Source organism: Phocoena sinus, chromosome 10 (genome assembly GCF_008692025.1).
Source record: "Phocoena sinus isolate mPhoSin1 chromosome 10, mPhoSin1.pri, whole genome shotgun sequence".
In the NCBI taxonomy this organism is placed as follows: Eukaryota; Metazoa; Chordata; class Mammalia; order Artiodactyla; family Phocoenidae; genus Phocoena; species Phocoena sinus.
Window position 1 is genome coordinate 18426701 of NC_045772.1, and position 19125 is coordinate 18445825.

At 45.5% G+C, this 19125-nt stretch overlaps 1 protein-coding gene across 1 annotated transcript in view; it reads right to left on the reverse strand.

The window, feature by feature from the left end:
• STAB2 (stabilin 2) overlaps window positions 1-19125 on the reverse strand; it is a 157632-nt gene that overhangs the window by 46751 nt on the left and 91756 nt on the right. Inside the window, 10 exon segments of the mRNA XM_032647269.1 lie at window positions 70-146; window positions 1408-1453; window positions 4717-4812; window positions 6381-6576; window positions 8129-8224; window positions 9241-9297; window positions 10758-10886; window positions 13595-13726; window positions 18204-18311; window positions 18399-18497. Coding sequence (XP_032503160.1) covers window positions 70-146; window positions 1408-1453; window positions 4717-4812; window positions 6381-6576; window positions 8129-8224; window positions 9241-9297; window positions 10758-10886; window positions 13595-13726; window positions 18204-18311; window positions 18399-18497 — 1036 coding nt within the window.

The window sequence follows — 19125 nt, forward strand, 5'->3', positions numbered from 1 at the left end:
GTCTGCAGGAACACAGATCTCTCAACAGCTCATGCTATTCTCCTCCCAGCAAATTCCTTCTTGACTTGCCTGTGCAGACCGTCCCGTTCCCTTGGAACCCTGCTGCGCACCTGCATGAGGCGGTGCCATCCGGACTGAGAAGGCAGCTGCAACAAGAAAGGGCAAGCGGTGTTCGTAGAAAAACGCACAGCACCCCACCACGGGACTCACAATACCCCTTCATCCCTAGCATCCCAACTCTTACCCCCATGAGGCACTCTGAGGTCCCCGCCCAAGGCTTGGGTGGAGAGTCCATCCCTAGCATGGTCCTGCCACAAGCAGCTAAAACTGGAGTCATTTATCAGGCAAACTACAGAGTGTGTCTATGTAGGCATCGGCCCAAGGATAAGGAGGGTAGCTGCCCATCTTTAGAGAGCATCCTATGTGCTGGGAGCTGTGCTTCACACGTTATTTTATGTAACCTACACAATATCCAATAGCCCTAACAGGTAGGTATTATCATTATTCCCATTTTACAGATGAGAAAACCAAGGCTTAGAGGCATTAAAGAAGTGACTCAAGGTCACACAGTCAATGGAAATGACAGACGCTGATTTGAACTCAGGTCTAACTCCAGCTACTGGGCTCTTAATTAATTAACCCATTAAACCCCTCTGGGAGTTAGGAGTATGAAGTTCCATTATAAAGAAGGAAGGCTTGGCTGTGAATTGCAAGTAAGGTTTGATGAAATTGAGGCCCACCGGCCTCCCTCTGCTTCTGTGGAAGAGTCCCTGTGGCTTGAATGGGGGTAACAACTGGCACTCTGCCAGCATGTCAGGTAACTCAGGTGGCAGCATGTTCAAAAGGCTGGACCTGCAAGCTGATGGTGGCCTCATTTTTAGTTTCGTACTTAAATTAATCATAAATCCTCAGAAATAGTCTCAGGAAACTATTTCCCTAAAGATAAGGCCTGGGTGGACACGTGCTACTAGGAAAAAAAGCCCCTTGCATTTTCTCTTTCTGACTGTTCTGATGAACCTAGGGGCAGGACAGGAATAAAGACACAGACGTAGAGAATGGACTTGAGGACACGGGGAGGGGGAAGGGTAAGCTGGGATGAAGTGAGAGAGTGGCATTGACAAATATACACTACCAAATGTAAGACAGCTAGTGGGAAGCAGCTGCATAGCACAGGGAGATCAGCTCCGTGCTTTGTGACCACCTAGAGGGGTGGGATAGGGAGGGTGGGAGGGAGACGTAAGAGGGAGGGGATATGGGGATATATGTATGCAAATAGCTGATTCACTTTGTTATACAGCAGAAACTAACACACCATTGTAAAGCAATTATACTCCAGTAAAGATGTTTAAAAAAAAACCAAAAAAAAACCCCTTGCATCGCCTCCAAAGGAGGCTAAAGGGGACATACTTGGCACTGGTGTGGCAGGTCCCATTGCATTCATCTTTTGTGATCTCTGAAAAAGAGAACCAAATGCTGTGTCAGCCCTTCTTTACTAAATCTCACCCAAGAACTTTCTTTTAGTACTTGACGCTAGGAAAAGATTTACTTCCTCACAAGTAACTGGTATGCATCACGTGAACTACGTAAAACTATGTGACCATGTAAATCTTTTTTCACCTTGGCTTCTAGGAAGCTCAGAGCCAAATCTGAAGGTCAGTTACACCAATGGAGTGTCTCCTGTGTGCCGGTCCCCGTGCTAGGTGGTGAGGATGCACATCCCTCCCCAGAGCTTAATTTTCTATTTTATTTATACTTCCTATGGTCCTTATTCTTTCTAACTTGTCATCATCTTGTTACAGAGTGATATAAATAAGCAAATACTAGTTCTAATTAAGATGAAGTTGTTGCTGTTATTGTTTTGCACGTGCAGAAATAGTGCAGAGCCTGGCATGCGGCAGGTACTCACCACCTATTTGCCAAATTAGTTCCTAAATTTCCTGGAACAGCATAATGTTTTTACCCTGGATGCCCAGCTAACAGATACTTCCTGGCAGGGGAAGATCCAGAAAGAAATTGTTAGAGACGAGAAAAAGGACCCACAGGGTTGGTTGCTCAGGCTAAGAGCTTTTGAGAAAGAAATCTCATTAGGCCTGGCCTGGTTGTACAGAAGGTCCTGAAACAGAGACCTGGCTGCGAAAGTGGTCTGTTTTGTGTCAGAGGGGAACATTTACAGGCTCCAGTGGGCTAGAGTAGATGCAATGCAACTCTGTGCCTTTATGTGTGCTTTTCCTTGAGCCTGAAAATCTCTTTCTCTCCATTCTCTATCTCTGAAATCCCAATCACCTTTTAGGTCCTCCTCTCTGATATCTGCTCTAAACCTTTGAGCCAACTTCAGTTAATTGGAAGTGACTACATGGTGTGCTCTTTTGAAAAGGATGTGGTGCCCCTATCTGACCTCAGAGGAAGGAGTGCAATGATCGATGAATGATGTCTGACATGGCTTGGGAGTGGGGAGTTTGCATGCAAACAAAGAACAGTCTAGTCTGGTCTAGAGGCGCTTTACTCTGCACTCTCATATCACAATTTTCTGAACATGATTGAACATTTATTTCCATTACTAGACTGAAGCCCCTTAAGCAGAGTGTGCAGTGGAGACCAGGCTGGAAAACTGGGTGAGTGCCAATTGGTGAACAGCTCTGTACCACACCTTGCTAAGGTGTGTCTCCTATAGGCAGTGAAGTTTCTCCTACTGGAGGCTATAGAGAATCAGAGCAGGTTGTCAGGTACTGGGGAGGGTGGGTAACACTGCTGCTATAGTCCAAATGTTTATGTCCCCACTCCCCAACCCATATTTTGAAACCTAATCTGCAACGTGCTGGTACTTGGAGGTCGGGCCTTAGAGAGGTGATTAGGTCATGAGGGTGGAACCCTCACAAACGAAATTAGTGCCCTTATAAAAGAGACCCTGGAGAGCTCCCTTGCCCCTTCTGCCATAACATGAGAAGACGGCCATCTGCAACCCAGAAGAGGGCCATCACTAGAACCCAACCATGCTGGCACCTTGATCCTGAACTTCTAGCCTCCAGAACTATGAGAAATAACTTTCTGTTGTTTATAAGCCACCCAATCTACGATGCTTTGTTACAGTAGCCAGAACAGACTAAGATATCTATGTTTTAGAAAGCTCTGTCTGGCAGCAATGTGGAGTATGGAACAGAGGGAAATAGGACAGGAGGCAAAGAGATGAATCACAAGGCTGCTGGTGAGAGGAGCAGCAGGGGGACGGGCTTGAAAACTTGTCACAGCCTCCAGACTATTCCCTGTCCCTTTAAAAGTGGCTGGTCCTCCCATACACCATGGTCCTATAAGCATATAAATGACAGTCAAGGGTAAACCCCTAGATTAACCCTGGCTGCCGCTTATGTCTTGATCTAGGGATTCCCCCAGACTGTCTTCCTGTTTATGTGACCCTGTTGCTCCCTGCTTCCCTCTCCCAGGCCCTCTGAACCCTGGCTTCACACACTAGCATTTGATATCTGCTCTAGGCTGTCTTTTTGGCTCGAGACCACTCACACTTCCGACTTTAGCTTTTCAACAAAATCTGAGTTCTCTTGATTTTAACATAACCTGGAGCTTTGGGCAAAGACACTCCTTCTGACAACCGCACATCCCTGGAGCCCTCATTGGGCTGGCAGGCACCTGTGACTCCTCCCCAGCCCCTGCCCCAGGTGACGGGGACTCTCTGATACCTGCTTCCAGGGGTATCCTCTCCAACCCAGTGTCAGGGTGATCTTTGTAAAATGCAGATCTCATCACATTGCCACCCTGCTCAAAACCCTTGAATGGCTTCCTGTTGGCTTCGGCAGAAGGTCCGCCGTCCTTAGCCTTTCACGAGCTGACTCCTGCCTACACCTCTAGCCTGTTCTCATTCCACTTTCCTCGTTGCCTCTACATCCCTCCCATTCTGCAGTCCTTTGGTCCTGTAGATGTGCAGAAACTTCTCACATCTTTGGGCTGGGCCACAAGCTTCTTTCTGCCTGAAATTCTCTCCCCTCTCATCACTCTCATGGGGGCACATTAGGAGTCATCAGTGCAGCGTGGGGGGCTGGGGAAAATGAGCCTGCTCAGACCCTACTCGGGGGAAAAGAAATTGATACAGTCTCTGGAGGACAACTTGGCAGTAAGCAGCAGAACTTTCCCCCAAACTGCCAACTTCTAACTCACCATCTCAAGGAATTTTACCAAATAAATTAATAAGACAAATGCAAATATATATATGAGTATATATATGAATATATATATATATATGAATGAGATACTCACTGCAGCATTGTTTATGATAGCAGAAAATTGATTTTAAGAAGCATGGTACAATCAGATAATCGGGTATTGTATAGAAATTAAGAAAAATGATATTTACCTATAATTATTCACATGAAAAGATACTGATTATATATATTGTGAAGTGAAAGAGTAGGTTACAAAACTGTGTGAAGAGTACAGTCCCATACACACATGTATATACCTAGACCAAGGCTGGAAGGCCAATACACAACACTAGTGACAGTTTTGTCCCTGTCTTGGGAGTATGAGTAATTTTTATTTTCTTTTTAATGCTTTTCTTTATTTTACAATCTTTTTGGTTGCAAGTAGGAATTACCTTATCGCCAAAGGAAGAAATAAAGATGCCATTTCTATTTTAGAAGGAGAAAAACATGTAGCTGCTGAGAAGTGAGGCTAAGAACAGATCATAAGTACCAAAAGGCTGGCTCTTACCATCGTCACATTTCACTCCTCGCCAGCCCACATCGCAGTTGCAGGAGCCGTCACCCGCGGGTCCTTGACTGCATCTCCCATGGACACAAGTACACGCTGAGTGGAAAAACACCCACACATTGTTAGACTTCTGACCCGTGTTCAACAATTCACTTTACATCTAATACTAAGGTTCACTTCGGTGCACGTAACTCTACTGCCTGGTTCTAGATGATCGTTGTTGCTCATGGGTTTGGGGCGTGGATTCCCAGGAAGGGCGGGGGCATAGGAGGGAGCTAACAGGTGAATTAGGTCATGCTTCAACAAAGACCACCGTCTGGGGACTGTGTAGCACTGTGGGGCAGTGACCCAAGCAGTGTGAGAGTGTTTTTGGCTGAGGTTCTCTGAGGAATCATGGTTATACGGGACCCATTTGGGACACAGCCGTGTTTGTTCCCTAAGAGTAGACTTCAGAGAGAAGCCCACTCGGTTCCTATAAAGCCGGTGTGGCACCACCTTCTTTGACAACACAGAAATGCCGATTCCTTGGTTACGCAGCAACATTGTGAACCTCTTTGAGAACTGGATGAAAGTTAAGGATGCCTTCCTCAGAAAAAAGCATTCAGCCTTGGGGGTGTGCTGGACCCCATGAGGGTCATCTGTGGATCCTAGGTTAGGAAATCCTGCATAAATGCAAGCAGATAATTCTTCCATATAACACAGAAGAAAATCAGCGCTATAATGCCAATTATATATTATACGGTCCAATTATAATGACTCAATTATATATTATACGGTCCAATTATAATGACTCAATTATGTATTATACGGTCCAATTATAATGACTCAATTATATATTATACGGTCCAATTATAATGACTCAATTATATATTGATTTTGTTTGGCTTGGACTAGCCATTGAGAAAACAGCAACAGCCAGGTCAAATATGTAGTTTTTAATACAAAGTAGAAAAAAATGCTTCGTTTTCCCATCATGGATTAGGAAACCCCTTCTCCACGTCAGCCCGCTCAGAGGTGTGTGTCCCTGGGCACAAGGAAGTCAGGGTGAGAGAATGCAGACAACGCGGCTAAAACAGATCATGATTTTTGTGAAAACAACGTAAAGCGTGTGGCTGGCAGAGGATGAATCAATAGAGTGACCTTCACGTAAGGGACATGATTCAAGAACAAAGCTTTGGAGGGAGGCAGGGTGTGCATTCAAATCTCATCAGGTGTGACCTTGGGGGAAGTCATTCAACCTCTTTGCCTTAAGTCCTCATTTGTAAAACGGGGATACGAATACTCAACTATACATGGCTGCTGTATGGATTAAATGAGATGATGTGCACAGATCTGCTTGTCACACGATCAAGCAATGTCCAAAACAGAGCGTACCCACAGAGGACCAGCACACGCAGGCAAATACAGAAACGTGGGTGGGTTGGAGAATGTCAGTGAGCAGATTGGGGAGGGCTGATAAGTCCAGGTTAGTAACTGAAAATGTTTGGAATCACTGCCCATTGCAAATTACACAACACAGAAGTTCTTGTAATTCACATGATAATGGGGGGGATTCCAGTCTGCCCCGGAGACAGGCTGGTGAGGGAGCACGTGAGGAATCACTCTTTTCTCCTGCATTTCCGGCTGGTTTCGGGCAGCCTGCCTGGGTCGGGGACGGTGCGCACCTTGGTCGCAGTGGATGCCGTACTTGCCCTCCGTGCAGGTCTCACAGGCTGTCCCGCTGAAGCCTTCTCCACACACACACATGCCCGTGCTGTTGACTCCGTCCAAACAGATCCCATTCCCAAAGCAGACGTTCTCGGCTTTTCCTGGGCAGGGCTGGCACTGGGGACCAAAGTAGCCCGCACAGCATTCTCTCGTCTGAAACAGAAGGACCAGGCTGGGCTTGGACAAGGCCACACTTCCATCCTTTGGTTTTGTCCAGCCATGGTGAGGACATCCTGCAGGTGGGACTGGATGTGTGTCCGTAGCTTTGACCCCTCATGGAGGGGGTGGGAGGGATGGGGAGAGCAGCCCCTGAGAACCAGGTGAGGCTATGCAATTTCCAGGCGTGCCAGGAGCAGCGTGGAGGCTTCTGCCGAGGAGGCAGGAAGGAGGGGAAGGAAAAAGGCAAGCAGGGGGAGAGGACGAAGAAAAGCGAGAAAGAAGGAGGGGCAGCAGGAACAAAGTAAAAACAATGCAAGTGATGCCAGAGGGGCCCTCGCCATCCCCAAACCTGGCACCTTTGCGTTGTGTGTTATTTCACCTGGTACTGAAGGTTGGGAGGTGGGTGAGACCTTTGACATTCTATGAATGACTCTCTTTGAGTTCAGGGAAGCCCTGCAGGATATCTGCTCGCTTGCACCTGCCTTTATTGAGTGCATTAAAACACAAGCTCTCCTTCAGCTGCAGGCTCCACAACTTAAGGGCCAAACCAGCTGCCCCTGCAGGACAGGCAGAGGCTGCGTCTAGTCTTCTGCGAAAGCAGCAGGACAGGACGTCATGAAGAATCTTCCTGCAGATTCCAAAGTAACAGGTCAGAGATGCCTAGCTCTGGGGTCCCGCTTTCTAAATGACCAGGTGCACCTGTTCTTTCTCTGGAGAGCTGCCCATTTCCTGTCTCTTTCGCTCACGGGGCGTTTCCTCTGTTGTGAGAACAGGGAGATCCTCTTAGCCTCTCAGTCCCTCTATTTCTTTTCTTTTTTTTTTTTTTTTTGCGGTACGTGGGCCTCTCACTGCTGTGCGGAGCACAGGCTCAGCGGCCATGGCTCACGGGCCCAGCCGCTCCGCGGCATGTGGGATCTTCCGGGACCGGGGCACGAACCTGCGTCCCCTGCATCGGCAGGCGGACTCTCAACCACTGCTCCACCAGGGAAGCCCCCCTCTATTTCTTCATCATGCAACAGAATATTGCAGCTTTCACCAATGGGCTGACTTGCAGGGCTGTCCTGAATTTTAGTGCTACCGCTACTACTTTGAATGACAGTGGTAATGGAGATGATAAGGAGTAAGGGGAGGTGGCAGAAAGAATACATGCAAAGGGGGACTTCCCTGGTGGCACAGTGGTTAAGAATCCACCTGCCAATGCAGGGGACATAGGTTTGATCCCTGGTCTGGGAAGATCCCACATGCCGTGGAGCAACTAAGCCCGTGTGTCACAACTACTGAGCCCGTGTGCCACAATTACTGAAGCCTACATGCCTAGAGCCCGTGCTCCGCAACAAGAGAAGCCACCGCAATGAGAACCCGCACACTGCAACGAAGAGTAGACCCCGCTCGCTGTAACTAGAGAAAGCCTGTGTGCAGCAACGAGCGGCCAAAAAAAAAAAAAAAAAAAGAATACATGGAAAGGCACTTTGAAAAGTATAACACATGATTACATTTCTCAATGCTGCTGCAATAGTTAGAAGGCTTATTAAATCATTATACTCACAAAGACAGTTTTCACACACTTTGGCTGGCACCCGATGAACAGGGATCGCTTGCCCATGAAATAAATGGTATAGAGACATCTCTTCGTCTCTGCACCCTATGAAATAATAATGATTATATCAGCTTTTCAGTTAGAACAAAGCTTTCCAATCTCTAAAAGCAAGTAGGTGGGTGGTACATTGCTGTCTCTCTAACTGAAATGTTCTGGAAAAGGAAGGTGTTGGCTTCTTGGAGCTGTTTCATAAGAAAGAAAATGCAAAATCACAATGTTGGCTGCCAGAATACCAGGTGGCAAAATTCAGATAATTATCCCTTATGGTAGTACTATGTAAGAAGAACTTTTCTTTAGAACTGGCTCAAGTCAGGAAGAATCACAGAGTCAATCAGATGAAAACATCCTTCCAACATTCCACATTGAGATGTGGCTTGGTTTCTGTTTATTTATTGGTTGATATTCTGCCTTGGTCTGAGACAAGATTAAGGCTGCTTACAAAGACTTCTAATATACAAGATTAAATGCAAACTCAAGTGAGAAGAGTCAGCATTGTTAGTTATAAATTACTATTATGCAACGGAAGGGACATGTAATGGTTGGAGCATCATCAGGGCTAGCTTTTGCAATAAACAGCTATAAGAAATATAGATGGGTAGTTAATTCAAAGACATGTCTACCTCCCCGCAGGTCTGTCATGTGTTTCTTAGAGAAAGTTAGTTGTAACTTCAACTGTAAAGGGAATCGGGAAGGTGGGACTCCTCCAGGTTGGATACCGAGTTGGATATGGAGTTTGCCTCCTTTGATAAGCTTTCTTGCTCCTGTCTTTAACCAGCTACTGGAATATGAAAGATGTAGAAAGTGAAAAATCCCTTCCTGCACTGGGTGTTGGTTGAGATGAACCCCTGTTTCTATTTATGTATTAATTAAATGTTTGCTTTGGTCCAAAAAAAATGGATTTAAGACTTTAGAAAGATGCATATAAGGTAAGAAGGTAAGGTTAAATTAAGATCAAGTGAAGGAATGAAAGCAGTGAAATGAGTTGTGCTTGAGACTCATTTTCTAATTTGGACCTCCCTGGGATCCAGAAACAGTTTTATCAAAGCAGACAAAATACTTACTAGTGGTTTAGTTCCAAACGGGCAGATCGGCTGTTGGGGACACTTCCCACACTTTCCCTTAGTAAAACACAACCAAAGTGAATATCTCATGGTTATTAACATTTAGTGCAAAATGAGGCTACAAATATTTTCCAGACATGGAGCTGGAGGTTCTAGGCTATAAAACTGAAAACCAGAAGCTCGTCTGGTCAACCTCTTTAATGTCCTTTGAGACAAACACTTCAACTGCTTTGGGTTGTGGACACTGGAGCATCACTTTCTCTACTATACACTCCAGATGCTCATCATCTTGTAACCTGTGGGGAGGTCTTAACTCACTTGAATCCTAATTCCTTTAACAACAACTCTCATTTATTGAAAACCCACTACTCAGTGAATTGGGCCGGATTCTGAGACTAAAGGATGCATCACGAGCAGCGCCCAGCCATGGGGTCCGCGTGGAGATGACATTCACTATCATAAAAAAAAGAGCACGAGAATGACAGGCATTTTTAAGTGCAGCCTGTTCCTAAAACAGAAGGAGACCAATGTGGCTAGTTCTTAACTTGGCACCTACTGGACGGTATTGTGTTGTCGTTCACAGTTCTGGCTCTAGGGCCAGACTGCCTGGATTTGAACACCTTCTCTGACACTTGCTAGCTCTGTGAACCTGCGGGTGTTACTCAACCTCTCTGGGGCTCATTTTTCCCCGTCTGAAAAATGGGCGGAGTAATAGTACCTGCGTTGAAGGGTGTTGTGAGGGTTACCTGAGTTAATACATGTAGAATGTTTAGAGCAGTGCCTGGCACAGAAAAAGTGCCCAGTAAATTTCAGCAGTTATTACTATTATTGAGAGACTCGACACCATCTCATGGACTAAAAAGTCTCCATTACTGCATCCTATATTATACTGAAATGACCCATTTCCATATTGTCTCTCCTGCTAGACCAGGCTTGGCCAAAACCTGTCATGGGTGCACCATACCCTGCCACCCCCCCTCCCGTGCCTATGCTGGGTGTGGCACATTTTCCCTTTGAGGAAGGCTGGTGGCTCCAGAAGCCTCCTCCCTCCACAACATAACCCTCCAGGCAGCCTTTCAAGGCACTAGACTGTGAGCCCAATGAGGGCAGGGGTCATGTCTTTTTTATTTTTGTGGAGCCACAGCCAAGTATGCTCCTTGGCATTTAGAGATATTCATGCAGTGTTTTTTTGTTTTATTTATTTTTTTTGCGGTATGCGGGCCTCTCACTGTTGCGGCCTCTCCCATTGCGGAGCATAGGCTCCGGACGTGCAGGCTCAGGGGCCATGGCTCACGGGCCCAGCCGCTCCACTGCGTGTGGGATCTTCCTGGACCGGGGCACGAACCCGTGTCCCCTGCATCGGCAGGCGGACTCTCAACCACTGCGCCACCAGGGAAGCCCTCATGCAGTGTGATTTGAACTGAATTGAGATACTCTGATAGATGAGTCCTATGCTCAAAATTATAAAAAATAAGCCAACACTCTTTAGCTCATCATTGGCCTCGGACAGAACTTACTCGTAGGATAGTAGTGTCATTAATGTCACATCTATTCTTCTGAATTTCCAGAACTTTCCCCAAGCCATGGATCACTCCCTTGTCAGTGGCTACATTGGTGTAGTTTATCGGAGCCTCATTTACGTAGAGCTGTGAACAGAGGGTTAACTGTAAGTTTTTACTACAGTGATTTTAAGGGAAATAAGGACGATGGGGATTGGAGGATATCAATATGACAACGGCTTAGGAGATACTCCAAAATTCACCGGGCAGGTAGCACAGTGTAGTGGAGAGAGCTCTGCCCTAGGAGAGGGGAGTCTGAGTGACAGTCCTGCATCTGACACCTTCCAGCTGTGTGACCTTGGGCTAGTTGCTTTTCCTCTGTGAATCTCAATTTCCCCTTTTGTAAAAGGAAGACGTTGTTCTAGATAATCTCTAAGGTTTCTCTCCACCCTTCAAATGGTCGGTTTTTATTGTTTAGAAAATTCTGAGTCATGATCGTTATGTTAGTGCCCCTGATAAAATGGTTCCATGGATGACGGATGTGCTTGGCTGTGCTGGTTATTGGTGGTCCAGGAGGTGTGGATGCCTTCCAAAGCTAGGACATGGAGAACGAAACTCAGTGTCCTTCTAGCATATCTCTACTTCCTGGTTAATTTGCAAGCACCCCTAAGTAAGGCTAAGTGGCTGTTATATAAGAATAAAAATAACTAGTATATTTGAGTGTTTTAGAGTTTGTAAAAAGTGTTCCACCAGATGGCATTACTTCCCAGTGTGAGGAGACTGCTCAGAGGTCTGCATTACCATACCATGTTTCCCTTGGGGCTTCTTTGGAGTTCATGGTATGTTAGTATTGTCTTTGCCTTGTGTGTCCCTAAGCATCCAAGACATGGGAACTAACTTTCTAAATGTTGCCAAATTAAATTCAACTTTGAGTTGTAACTTGTTTTGTTTTGATTTTTTTAAATGGGAGCATACCTTAATGATTGCTTAGCAAAATAAGTAAAGCCATTAATTCATTCATTAATATAACTAATATAACTGAAAACAAATGGTTGTTTGAAAAATTGGGGGGTGGTGTGTGTGTGGGGGGGTGTGTAGCAGGGCTGAGGTTGGGAGAAGAGGGAATTCTTTATTGTACTAAACAGATGTCAACTTCATATCTCATAAGGGTTTAAAAATGATTAACATCTCCCAAACTCCCCACTGCATCAAGATTAAAATGACTCTACTTAGTGTTTAAATTTGAACTTCCACTGACTGTTAAAGTCCCTGATGATTTACTTGGAGTCAAGTGAATTTCCCCTGGATGTTGGGATAAATCATGGCTAAGGTCCACAGAAGCGGTCCAGGGTCTGTGTAGACTTGGAAAAGAAGCAGGGGGCCTTATTTGTGGTGTCAAACGGTGATTGCAAAACAAATTTGTAGAATTCCAAGATGTTGAGCTATTTTAAAATATCAAAATGGCAGAACTTCGGATGCTGTAATACTGTTGATTTGGCATTAGAAAACGTCTGAATCATTTTTATTGTGAGATGTATTCGAAGAATTACAGGTTGCATTAAAATTTTGATCTGAACACAAGTTTACTCATTTAGAGAGCATTTTTCTACATCTTCTTTGTCCTGAGAGTAAATGAGTTATCAATAAAAGCAAAGCCTCTATTGTTAGATCGAACTATTTGTTTACTGTAAGATAAAGCCTCTATTGTAGAAAGAAAAAAGAAAAAGCTCTAGATCAAAGACTTTCCAAACACATGAAAAATAAATGTGACAGAATCAAAACTGATTCAACTAACTGCATTGGAATATTCATTTCTACATGATGAAATAAAAGATGACATAGATTAAAATAAAAAATGTAAGGTCTTTATCAACAAAAATTGCCTTACCTGCAAAAAAAAGAAAATGTATTTAAAAGGATCTCCTCAAAATTATTGCACAATAGGCAAGATTATTTATAGGAGTCAGAGGGAAATGTTTGGAGGTAGATTATTCCCTAAGTAATGAAGAACCATGAAGATTTTTTTTTTTAATCCAAGCATGTTAAAAGAAAACCTGTACACAAAATTCACTTGTACTTCAATGATGGTAACACTGAGAAAATTATTTTCAAAACTGCATTTTTTTACAGGGACCAATTATTATTGCTTAAAAATTTGTAATTAAACCTTCTTTACTTTAATATAGTGCTGTTTATCCTAAATAATTTTTTATTAATTTTTCTTATGAGAATGTACACTAGAGTTACGTAGTGAATTTCTTGTTGAATTTTCAGATTGATTGATGTTTGAAGTAGGTACAAAGAATTTTATATTGAAATACTTAAAATATGTATTTAGTCTCAATTCTTCCTACGAATTCTAAACACTTTAAGTACTTAGGGGTTGTGTGAGATTAATACTGGAATACTGGTATAGGGGTCAGTTGGTCTGAGGTCTGCAGTCTGTATGATCAAGCAATGATAATAATGTTTATTCATTTAGCTGCTGGAGTCCGTGAGGCTCCTTATACCCTGGGGCCAGTGCCACTTCCTGGGCGTCAGGTTTTGCTGCTGGGTTCCCTTCCCTCTTGGAGGTGGCCTGGGGGCTGTTTGTTTGTTAGGAATCAGAACTGAAGGGCACCTGTGACTGCTGGGATTCAATCCCATCGTCAGCCAGGCCACACTGATGATTTGGTGACGGGGAGGGGGAAGGGGAGCTTCCCAGTCTGGCTGAGTCATTACTTTACTGTGAAACACAGACAACCGTCTTCTGCAGAGAAGGCTTAGGAAGTGCTGGGGAGATTATGCAACGCAAAAGTGATGACGGACATGGAGCTAGGACACCTGCCTGTGGGTTTTAAGGGAAAGGATCGCACCTGGTCATTGCGGAGGAAGAAGCCAAGGAGGTAGGAGACGCCCAGCATGGTCTCCCGGTGCATGCCGTTGTGCAAGTCATTCTTCAGCAGTTTCTCCTCCAAGACCACGTGATACTTGAGTACATCCTCCTCCTGGACAACACACAGAAGGGAAAGTCAACCCACAAATCAGCCGGTCCCCGGGCACTTACTGGGCTGCCCTGATGTCCAGGCACCGTGGGGTTTAAGAGCAATAGCTTGTTGAACTGGAAGTTTCACCCGAGGCATCAGGGCACAATAGATAATAAATACCAAACCCGAGACAGATCACCTTGGGGAACCTGCAGACTTTCCATGTAGGATGGTCAGGAACTCACTACAGGACCCTAAAAGCCAGAGTGAGGGCAGAAAAGGTTGGGGGGGATTTTAAAGTTGATTTCTTTGGTGATAACAGCTGTGAAGAGAGTCCTCACACCCCAGCCTGCCTTTCACCTAGAGGTCATGAGAGGAGGCTCAATGGGGGTATTTCAAAGGGCTTGATCTGTGTCCTCTGCAGACAGGGTAGCCTGTGTGGTGTCACTCAGGCCTGAGCAATCTTGCTACTGGCAGGTTGACCCCCAGCAGAGGGGGCAGGCTGTCACCGCACGGAGACAGGCCTGCACTCCCAGCACTGACATGGGACAAGAGAGTACAGGTGTCCTGTGGACCAGAGGTTGGCCATGTCTGAGACAGCTGGTGCCTTAGGTCCTATCCTAGATGGCTTTCTGGAAGGGCAGACGGGCCTCCCCAAGGGAAAAGCTGGAGGTGGCCTCTGGATGCTGAGGGTCCACTGAGAAAAAAAGTGGCTGTAGGAAGAGAGGCATGCACACAGGTGGGGGGAACTGCAGTCAGAGACCACCAGGGATGGGTGGGGTCTCCAAAGAACCATCAGAGAGAGAGCAAGAGCGAGAGAGCAATGGCATCTCAAGACGGTACCAGTTAGATAAGAACTTCCTACCCTCTTAACATCTCTTCCCGACCATCAACAGGTCCTAACTGCAAATCTGGTCTCACCAGAAGCGTCATATGGGGAAGGAGAGATGGTGAATTACTGTCTCAGCTCCAAATCACCCTCTACACTGTTTCTGCGGTGGAGCTGGGACCACAGCCCACACTGCTCCTCTGCCAGGTCTCCTGTTTGGCGCCGCCAGTGGAAAGTGCTCGAGGGAGACTGTGAGGCCTGTTAGAGGGATCTCCTCTTCCTGCATGATTCCTGGTCCTGGGGGCATCACCCCAGCTGCACTTCATCGCCCTGCCAGCGGCAGCTGGATCCGAGTGGCAGAGGCCTGTCACTCCCAGACTGGCCTTATCATGTCCCCCCTCCCCCAAGACGCCAGCACCAGCTGGGCAATGGCATCTCCGAGATGCCTGGGTATTGGACCCCCAGGGACCCTCCTCCAATGTCAGAGGCACAAGCAGAATGGCACCCCGTCCTCAGAGGTCTGCGGTACAGCTCCTCCAGCCTCCTCCAGATTTCTGACTTTTAGTTGTTCTGACCTCTTTCCTCTGTTCTCCCAGCCTTTGGGGTTATAGATGCTTCTATGCTATCTCTTTTTTACCTTTCAATTATATTTATATAATTTTATACCCAATAAACAATTCATCATATTGGATTCTCTCTGATATGGTTTCCGTCTCCTGATGGACCTTGATTTTTTTTTTTTTTAGCAATCATTTTTACCTTTCCATACTGATTTTTTTTCATGGAAAGGCATTTTATTTTAAATACAGCAGTGTGTACATATCAATCCCAAAACTCCCAATCTATCCCTCCTGCCACCCTCTGATGGACCTTGATTGATTCAAGGACCAAACCCCCTCCTCTAGTTTCCTTTCTAGACAAAGCCCAGCATGGAGCAGTGAGGAAAGAAGATTTAATTCTAAATCCAATTCAAAATGTTGATTTTTACAAGGAGCTGGATTTTTTTTTTTTTTTTTTTTTTTTTACTTAATTGAGACTGTGTTTGTGACTTACAGTGATGATAGGACTTTCTGGGGAAGCAGAAAGGCTAAGACCAAAAGACAACCCTCAGAATGGGAGAAAATATTTGCAAATGAAGCAACGGACAAAGGATTAATCTCCAAAATTTACAAGCAGCTCATGCGGCTCAATAACAAAAAAACAAACCACCCAATCCAAAAATGGGCAGAAGACCTAAATAGACATTTCTCCAAAGAAGATATACAGATTGCCAACAAACACATGAAAGAATGCTCAACATCATTAATCATTAGAGAAATGCAAATCAAAACTACAATGAGGTATCATCTCACACCAGTCAGGATGGCCATCATCAAAAAATCTAGAAACAATAAATGCTGGACAGGGTGTGGAGAAAAGGAACACTCTTGCACTGTTGGTGGGAATGTGAATTGGTTCAGCCACTGTGGAGAACGGTATGGAGGTTCCTTAAAAAACTACAAATAGAACTAACATATGACCCAGCAATCCCACTACTGGGCATATACCCTGAGAAAACCAAAATTCAAAAAGAGTCATGTACCAAAATGTTCATTGCAGCTCTATTTACAATAGCCCGGAGATGGAAACAACCTAGGTGCCCATCATCGGATGAATGGATAAAGAAGACGTGGCACATATATACAATGGAATATTACTCAGCCATAAAAAGAAACGAAATTGAGCTATTTGTAATGAGGTGGATAGATCTAGAGTCTGTCATACAGAGTGAAGTAAGTCAGAAAGAGAAAGACAAATACCGTATGCTAACACGTAAATATGGAATTTAAGAAAAAAAATGTCATGAGGAACCTAGGGGTAAGACAGGAATAAAGACACAGACCTACTAGAGAATGGACTTGAGGATATGGGGAGGGGGAAGGGTGAGCTGTGACAAAACGAGAGAGTGGCATGGACATATATATACACTACAAAACGTAAGGTAGATAGCTAGTGGGAAGCAGCCGCATAGCACAGGGAGATCAGCTTGGTGCTTTGTGACTGCCTGGAGGGGTGGGATAGGGAGGGTGGGAGGGAGGGAGACACAAGAGGGAAGAGATATGGGAACATACGTATATGTATAGCTGATTCACTTTGTTATAAGGCAGAAGCTAACACACCATTGTAAAGCAATTATATCCCAATAAAGATGTTTAAAAAAAAAAAAAAAAAGGCTGTGGGATTGCCTGAGGGTTTATCCCAGGGCAGGAGAAGAATATTCCCCACTGAACAGGTTCAAAGGGCTGGGGGAGGGCTGGGGTTGAGGAGACACAGTAAAGAGGACTTCCACTTCCATCCCAGGAGTCCTGCTTGCTCAACACGGCAGTTACAAAAGTCTAACACACCGTTCCTCCCTTCACAGAGTTTTCATCCAATTGGAGAGCTAAGACACACCCGCCTGAAAAGACAGTTCCTTATACCAGGTGTGTAAGTGCTGAAGGGCGTACTAATGGTCTGAATTGAGAGGCAGGAGAGATTTTCTGCAGCTCAGGGGCCAGAGCCAGCTTGTCTGAGGAGGTGAGACTGGACTTGAAGAATGGGTATATGTATAGCTGATTCACTTTGTTATAAAGCAGAAACTAACACACCATCATAAAGCAATTATACTCCAATAAAGATGTTAAAAAAAAAAAAGAATGGGTGGGGAGGTTTCAGGAGGCATCGAAGGAGGAAGGGCAGCCTTCCTGATTGAGGGGGCGTGTGTGTGTGTGTGTGTGTGTGTGTGTTTGTGTGTGTAGATAGGAGCAAGGTACTAAACATGCCTTTGCTTTCTTTAGGGTCTGTATGACATCACTCTGGTTAGACCACATGGTATCTGCTGAGAATGGATGGGAGACAGCAGTGGGCCCAAGGGTGGCTTAGCGGGACTTTAAGTATCAGCCCCCATCTCCTTAGCATCCTCATCTCAGTCACCCTATATAAAGCGAGAAGTGAAAACAGCGTGCTTGCTGTGCAATTACAGCTTTAAACTTGTCCTGCCACTATGGGGCTGGGTGCGGGGCACCCCTGGGATCCTTCTAAATGGAAATTCTGGCGCCAGCACTGAATAGAAGGTAATCGTGGCCAGTTTATGGAGACTGTAAGAACCTGGGGAGGTAGCTTGGACTTAGTCATTCAGGAAATGGAGATCCACCCAAGGGTTTTGAGCCAGAGAGTGACAGGACTGGGGCTTTTTATTATTTCACAAAGTCTTTTGACAAGTTCTGACTGTTCAGCCCCAGATGTTAGGAATCAGGGAAGACAGAGGCGGGGAGAATAGGAGGAAGACAGAGACAGTGCACTCCCTCTAGGTCCCAGATGCTGACAGCTCACTGCATGGGACCAGGAAGAAGCCAGGGAGGGGAGGAGGGGTGGCCATGAAGATGTTTCCAGGTTCCTGGGATGCCTTCATCCTTGTGTATGTGAGCCTGAGTGTGTGCTTCCAGGGGTACAAACTCAATATATGAGTAGTTCTGGCTTGGGGGAGGTTCGGGTATGAGAGAGTCTCTGCTCAAGTTTATGTTAAATATCTGGATATCGACAAAGAAGTTTTGATGAAAGAGTGAAATGGTACATGGTTGATGGACTGAAAAACTTTAAGGGTTTGAATTTCCAGGAAATAATTTCTCAGGTTATTATTGCTGATACTACCAGAGTTGTGACCTTCTTCTCCCGAATGTAACTCTCAATGGCGTCGTTGTTTGGAGCAAACACCGTGTAAGTGTCAGCAGCCTCGATCGAACTTGCCAGATTATGTTGCTGTGATGGAAAGAGACAGGAGCGCGTGAGGGACTTCTGTTCCCAGGTAACCCGAGCAGAGGGTCATGCAGAGGACGTGGTACTTGCAATGATGTAGCCCCGGAAGACGGAATAGTCAGGCATCTGGTCCAGCCGGGTGAGTAGGTTTGGTAAGGAGCCAGTTAGACCTCTTTGGGGAACCAGAACCTGGGAAAGGAAGCCCCAAAATTCTGTTAGCCTGCCTTGGCAGGACTTGCTGCTCTCTAGTACATAGGTTCATGTCACATAACAATATGTGATCATGAAGCCTCTGCAAATAGAGAACAAGGTACCTTTTCCTTTGATCGTTTGCAAGACTAAAGAGAGGTGCACAGTTTGGGAAGAGAAGTGGGTTGGATTTCAGCCCTACTCCACCACCAGACCAGGTACCTCTAGGCAGGGAACAACCTGCACAACTGTTCATGGTGGCCCTAACAAAGGGGACCACAGTGCCCCATGGACAGGTAGAAAAGGAGCTCCTTAATGAGCCAGTGCAACCCAGAGGCTAAGCAGGGAACTTGAATCAGTTGATGCACAGCCATAGATCTCTGTGTCCACATAAACTTCTTCCTCAATCCAGCTACCTAGCCATGAGGACCCTCAGCGGCCTCCTTTGAGAAGTGAGGACAATGGCACATACTTTCTTAGGGTTGTTATAAAAATCAAATGAGATAATGCAATACATGGCACTTGGTACAATGCCTGGCACCTAGAGGGCTGTCCATCATTCCAATATTACTGCACACAAGGTGGGGTGGTAATGCTGATGAGGGACAGAGAAGAGATGCAGCTCCAC